The 6,504-nt window shown below is 36.3% G+C and overlaps 2 protein-coding genes across 2 annotated transcripts; one reads left to right on the top strand and one right to left on the bottom strand.

Annotated features, from left to right (window-relative positions):
* Positions 1-983: 983 nt before the first annotated feature.
* Positions 984-2,922, bottom strand: LOC144477922 (trafficking protein particle complex subunit 12-like). Its single transcript, XM_078195646.1, has one exon. It carries the CDS (start codon positions 2,771-2,773, stop codon positions 1,205-1,207), a length of 1,569 nt encoding a protein of 522 aa, XP_078051772.1. The 5' UTR covers positions 2,774-2,922; the 3' UTR covers positions 984-1,204.
* Positions 2,923-3,582: 660 nt separating this feature from the next.
* LOC144477921 (trafficking protein particle complex subunit 12-like) lies at positions 3,583-5,521 on the top strand. The gene has a single exon (XM_078195644.1). It carries the CDS (start codon positions 3,732-3,734, stop codon positions 5,298-5,300), a length of 1,569 nt encoding a protein of 522 aa, XP_078051770.1. The 5' UTR covers positions 3,583-3,731; the 3' UTR covers positions 5,301-5,521.
* Positions 5,522-6,504: the final 983 nt, after the last annotated feature.

Raw genomic sequence — 6,504 nt, 5'->3', positions numbered from 1 at the left:
ACAAGTGCCTATGTTCGCGTCGCTCATGAAACGTGATAACGTAACAATGGTAAAGAGAGGCAAGCTCACATTGGCCGTCGGTATGACTTGTTTCACATGTAGTTGTGTTGATTTCATTACTCTCTTGCTCACTCGCTATTTGTCTTCTTTTTCTTTGAATGAAACAGCAGTACTGTCTCACCAGTAAATTGCTAACCAATCAGAGTAAAGAAAATTTCTATATTGACGTTCGCTAACGGATCAAGCTGCGGTCGGAAGGTGTGCATGAGTAGGACCTATTACCATAGATCGATACTCGATATCTTCAGCTTCTTAACGAGAATCGATTGTTCTGTGTGTAATTAGTGGAAATAATTGCTCAACTATTTATAAAAATAGTTATATTTTATATCGTATTTCTATAGTATTCATGTTTCATAAATACTAAATGTCGCGCGATATACGCTTATTGCTTTCAAATAATATTTAGCGCTCGTAGTAGAAATGAAATATACAGGATACTCGCTTTTTTCTAACGTGCCTATTTTTCGTGAACTATTTGACACAAACTGGTAAGAGGATTCTGGAGCTATGTGAAATAAATATTAATTTAAATATTACTAGTTTCCATTAAATATTTTCAATGTAATTAAATTACTGATATAAGATCATGCTTGAAAGTAAACAATTATCGAACCAAATATATCGATTACTTTCAAATGTTTTAAATTGTCCAATTTCAAATTTCCTCCAAAAATAATTCTTTTTAAACATATATTTATAAAATTAATATAAAATGAACAAAATAAACTGTATAATATGTATCTTCTAACGATTATTCGGCATGTTTAAAATTTCAGGTTTTGGAACTTGCCCGTGCATCAGTTGGAGCTGTTTGCCACTACGAGGAATGGCGCTAAACGAAGGTGACGCGAACAATTTGTGCGGGAATTTAACTGGTATCTGATGATTTGAAAAGGTAAGAATCATTATCACAATGTAAAAACGATACGAAACCTCAAAAAAATCTTTAATAACAGATGAGAATATCAGTGAAGAATATGTAATTAAATAATACAATTTTTTTAACTCGATTGAAATTACTTATTATTTAATAAACTTTACATGTCGCTTACTGCAATCATTGTTGCAATTAAATAACAAGTTTTAATCTTTCCTCTCTTCTATCACACATTACACATGGACGAATAAAATTACAGCTAATTTACAGAGCAAGTTTCAGACACTGTATGTCTATAGCATCCCCTTTATACCTATTTAGTTGGCTCAGAAGTTGCAGTTTCGGTTGTTCGCAGTGTGTAAGCAGTTCATACGCACTGCGCAAATTTAATAGTATAGGCTCCTGCAAATTTCTTGCAGGATTCTTTGTAATTGCACTTTCGTATAAATGCACGGCTTCCTTCAACTGTCCTGTGTACAAAAGACAAACAGCCATGTTATTAATTAACGCGATATTGTTAGAATCCAGCATGGCTGCCTCTTGGAAGAATTTGTATGCTTCCTGAAAGGAATTATGAGCTACAGCCAGTAGCCCTCTATCCATCCATTCTCTCAGAGTTAAACTATTATTTTGTTTACTCTCATTGATAAGCAGTCTCTCCGCTGTTGCAACATCTCCCAAAAATAGATGCAATCTACCTATACTAGATTTTAAAGCCTCTAATTGTTCAGGAGACCAATCTGGAGAGTCACACAATCTTTCTAAAATATCTACGGCTAGTACATAATTTTTTATGCTAACTGCACAGTTGGTAATGGATATTAGGACTCTAGATCTTCTTCCTTTCCATAAGCGTATAGCATCCTCCTTTTCAACATTGTTGACTGTAACTCGGGATCCATCTCCACTGTACCCATCACTAAAATTTGTTATTATCTGATTCACGGTGGCTAAAAGTTTGTACAAATTATCCAATGCATCCTTGGGTCTACCACAGTAGGATGGTATTTCTGCTAAAAGTAATCTAAAGGAAAATGAAGCCATAGAGCCTGGTCTGGTGCCGTATAAGTCAGGATAAAATGTGAAATACATATCAGGTTTATCTAGATTACCAAATGGTTTTGATTCATTCTCGAGTACATCTACTTGGTTCAGTTTAGTCAATAAAGCCAGCCTTGTGTACCATAGCTGCAAAGAATGCGGTGTATGTTTGCTAGGCTGATTTATCTTGCCGTAACCTTGGGCATACACTGCCAGAAGTTTCCCCGACAAATTTATTGCTGCCTTATAACAACCGGCTTGTATCAAACTTCTCAAGCCGCGTTCGTCTTGCGTCACATCCGAAGCTGTACGTACATTCCTGTGAATGTTCTCAGCCTCCCCCAAGAAACGAATGGCAGTACTTTTTATTAAATCAGGCATGTCTCCTTGTATCGCCAGACCTGGCATTGTTAGGTTCTCTCTTTCGAGAGAATTGCTTCCTGTAGTCGATGTGGCAATGCTGCGCAAAACTTTCCTTGTTTTCTCAGACGGTATCCAAACATCTCTGTGCATGTCGTTCGACGCACTGTGATCGAGTAAGTCATTGTCGAACAACGTGCTGGTTTTTAAGAACTCGTTCGAACAATCGCTCATTAATTCAAAATCCGGAATTCTGCTCATGGTACTTCTCTGCACTTCGGAAAAATCATTCTTCTTCGTCGGAACGATCTCGTCGAATATCGTCCGGGATCCATTTTCGAAATAACGACTTATGTCAGCTTCCTTCTCTTTTGTAACCTCACCAGCGATGTCAGACGTTTGCCTCGCCGAACAATCGGGCTTGTCTGCCATTTCAGTCCTGGTGTTCGAGTGCACGCCTCTTCCCACGGTTAAAAATTATTTACAGACATTTATATAGCAGCCTCGGGAACGTTATAAATAATGCAATATTAGGTCAACTGTCAATATCGGAGACAAACATTTTGCAACGAAGTGTGCAATGCTTCTGCTATACGTCAATGATTATTCGAATTATACGAGATTATACTTTCCGCTTGTTTCATGAGATCTCGTGTAAATTCCGGCAAGAATCATCTGCTGAGCGCTGATACTCGCTGTGGCAAAACGATTAAACTGGTGGACAACAGTTACCGACAGTTTCAAAATAATAGGCAATGTATGTAGCCAATGTAAATATTAATTTTTTATTTTATCGACAATATTAATTAATAATTTATAATGCTATCGAATTTACCAATAATTTATGAATATCAAAGTCAATTCTTTTTATTTCTATGTTTTTCTAATAATAGATTTATTTCAAGATTTATTTAAATCTATTAATAAATCTATTATTAGAAAAACATAGAAATAAAAAAAATTGACTTTGATATTCATAAATTATTGGTAAATTCGATAGCATTATAAATTATTAATTAATATTGTCGATAAAATAAAAAATTAATATTTACATTGGCTACATACATTGCCTATTATTTTGAAACTGTCGGTAACTGTTGTCCACCAGTTTAATCGTTTTGCCACAGCGAGTATCAGCGCTCAGCAGATGATTCTTGCCGGAATTTACACGAGATCTCATGAAACAAGCGGAAAGTATAATCTCGTATAATTCGAATAATCATTGACGTATAGCAGAAGCATTGCACACTTCGTTGCAAAATGTTTGTCTCCGATATTGACAGTTGACCTAATATTGCATTATTTATAACGTTCCCGAGGCTGCTATATAAATGTCTGTAAATAATTTTTAACCGTGGGAAGAGGCGTGCACTCGAACACCAGGACTGAAATGGCAGACAAGCCCGATTGTTCGGCGAGGCAAACGTCTGACATCGCTGGTGAGGTTACAAAAGAGAAGGAAGCTGACATAAGTCGTTATTTCGAAAATGGATCCCGGACGATATTCGACGAGATCGTTCCGACGAAGAAGAATGATTTTTCCGAAGTGCAGAGAAGTACCATGAGCAGAATTCCGGATTTTGAATTAATGAGCGATTGTTCGAACGAGTTCTTAAAAACCAGCACGTTGTTCGACAATGACTTACTCGATCACAGTGCGTCGAACGACATGCACAGAGATGTTTGGATACCGTCTGAGAAAACAAGGAAAGTTTTGCGCAGCATTGCCACATCGACTACAGGAAGCAATTCTCTCGAAAGAGAGAACCTAACAATGCCAGGTCTGGCGATACAAGGAGACATGCCTGATTTAATAAAAAGTACTGCCATTCGTTTCTTGGGGGAGGCTGAGAACATTCACAGGAATGTACGTACAGCTTCGGATGTGACGCAAGACGAACGCGGCTTGAGAAGTTTGATACAAGCCGGTTGTTATAAGGCAGCAATAAATTTGTCGGGGAAACTTCTGGCAGTGTATGCCCAAGGTTACGGCAAGATAAATCAGCCTAGCAAACATACACCGCATTCTTTGCAGCTATGGTACACAAGGCTGGCTTTATTGACTAAACTGAACCAAGTAGATGTACTCGAGAATGAATCAAAACCATTTGGTAATCTAGATAAACCTGATATGTATTTCACATTTTATCCTGACTTATACGGCACCAGACCAGGCTCTATGGCTTCATTTTCCTTTAGATTACTTTTAGCAGAAATACCATCCTACTGTGGTAGACCCAAGGATGCATTGGATAATTTGTACAAACTTTTAGCCACCGTGAATCAGATAATAACAAATTTTAGTGATGGGTACAGTGGAGATGGATCCCGAGTTACAGTCAACAATGTTGAAAAGGAGGATGCTATACGCTTATGGAAAGGAAGAAGATCTAGAGTCCTAATATCCATTACCAACTGTGCAGTTAGCATAAAAAATTATGTACTAGCCGTAGATATTTTAGAAAGATTGTGTGACTCTCCAGATTGGTCTCCTGAACAATTAGAGGCTTTAAAATCTAGTATAGGTAGATTGCATCTATTTTTGGGAGATGTTGCAACAGCGGAGAGACTGCTTATCAATGAGAGTAAACAAAATAATAGTTTAACTCTGAGAGAATGGATGGATAGAGGGCTACTGGCTGTAGCTCATAATTCCTTTCAGGAAGCATACAAATTCTTCCAAGAGGCAGCCATGCTGGATTCTAACAATATCGCGTTAATTAATAACATGGCTGTTTGTCTTTTGTACACAGGACAGTTGAAGGAAGCCGTGCATTTATACGAAAGTGCAATTACAAAGAATCCTGCAAGAAATTTGCAGGAGCCTATACTATTAAATTTGCGCAGTGCGTATGAACTGCTTACACACTGCGAACAACCGAAACTGCAACTTCTGAGCCAACTAAATAGGTATAAAGGGGATGCTATAGACATACAGTGTCTGAAACTTGCTCTGTAAATTAGCTGTAATTTTATTCGTCCATGTGTAATGTGTGATAGAAGAGAGGAAAGATTAAAACTTGTTATTTAATTGCAACAATGATTGCAGTAAGCGACATGTAAAGTTTATTAAATAATAAGTAATTTCAATCGAGTTAAAAAAATTGTATTATTTAATTACATATTCTTCACTGATATTCTCATCTGTTATTAAAGATTTTTTTGAGGTTTCGTATCGTTTTTACATTGTGATAATGATTCTTACCTTTTCAAATCATCAGATACCAGTTAAATTCCCGCACAAATTGTTCGCGTCACCTTCGTTTAGCGCCATTCCTCGTAGTGGCAAACAGCTCCAACTGATGCACGGGCAAGTTCCAAAACCTGAAATTTTAAACATGCCGAATAATCGTTAGAAGATACATATTATACAGTTTATTTTGTTCATTTTATATTAATTTTATAAATATATGTTTAAAAAGAATTATTTTTGGAGGAAATTTGAAATTGGACAATTTAAAACATTTGAAAGTAATCGATATATTTGGTTCGATAATTGTTTACTTTCAAGCATGATCTTATATCAGTAATTTAATTACATTGAAAATATTTAATGGAAACTAGTAATATTTAAATTAATATTTATTTCACATAGCTCCAGAATCCTCTTACCAGTTTGTGTCAAATAGTTCACGAAAAATAGGCACGTTAGAAAAAAGCGAGTATCCTGTATATTTCATTTCTACTACGAGCGCTAAATATTATTTGAAAGCAATAAGCGTATATCGCGCGACATTTAGTATTTATGAAACATGAATACTATAGAAATACGATATAAAATATAACTATTTTTATAAATAGTTGAGCAATTATTTCCACTAATTACACACAGAACAATCGATTCTCGTTAAGAAGCTGAAGATATCGAGTATCGATCTATGGTAATAGGTCCTACTCATGCACACCTTCCGACCGCAGCTTGATCCGTTAGCGAACGTCAATATAGAAATTTTCTTTACTCTGATTGGTTAGCAATTTACTGGTGAGACAGTACTGCTGTTTCATTCAAAGAAAAAGAAGACAAATAGCGAGTGAGCAAGAGAGTAATGAAATCAACACAACTACATGTGAAACAAGTCATACCGACGGCCAATGTGAGCTTGCCTCTCTTTACCATTGTTACGTTATCACGTTTCATGAGCGACGCGAACATAGGCACTTGT

Source organism: Augochlora pura, unplaced genomic scaffold (assembly GCF_028453695.1).
Source record: "Augochlora pura isolate Apur16 unplaced genomic scaffold, APUR_v2.2.1 APUR_unplaced_528, whole genome shotgun sequence".
Lineage (NCBI taxonomy): Eukaryota > Metazoa > Arthropoda > Insecta > Hymenoptera > Halictidae > Augochlora > Augochlora pura.
Note: the sequence above shows the minus strand (reverse complement) of the source record. Positions and strands in the feature narration are given on the sequence as shown.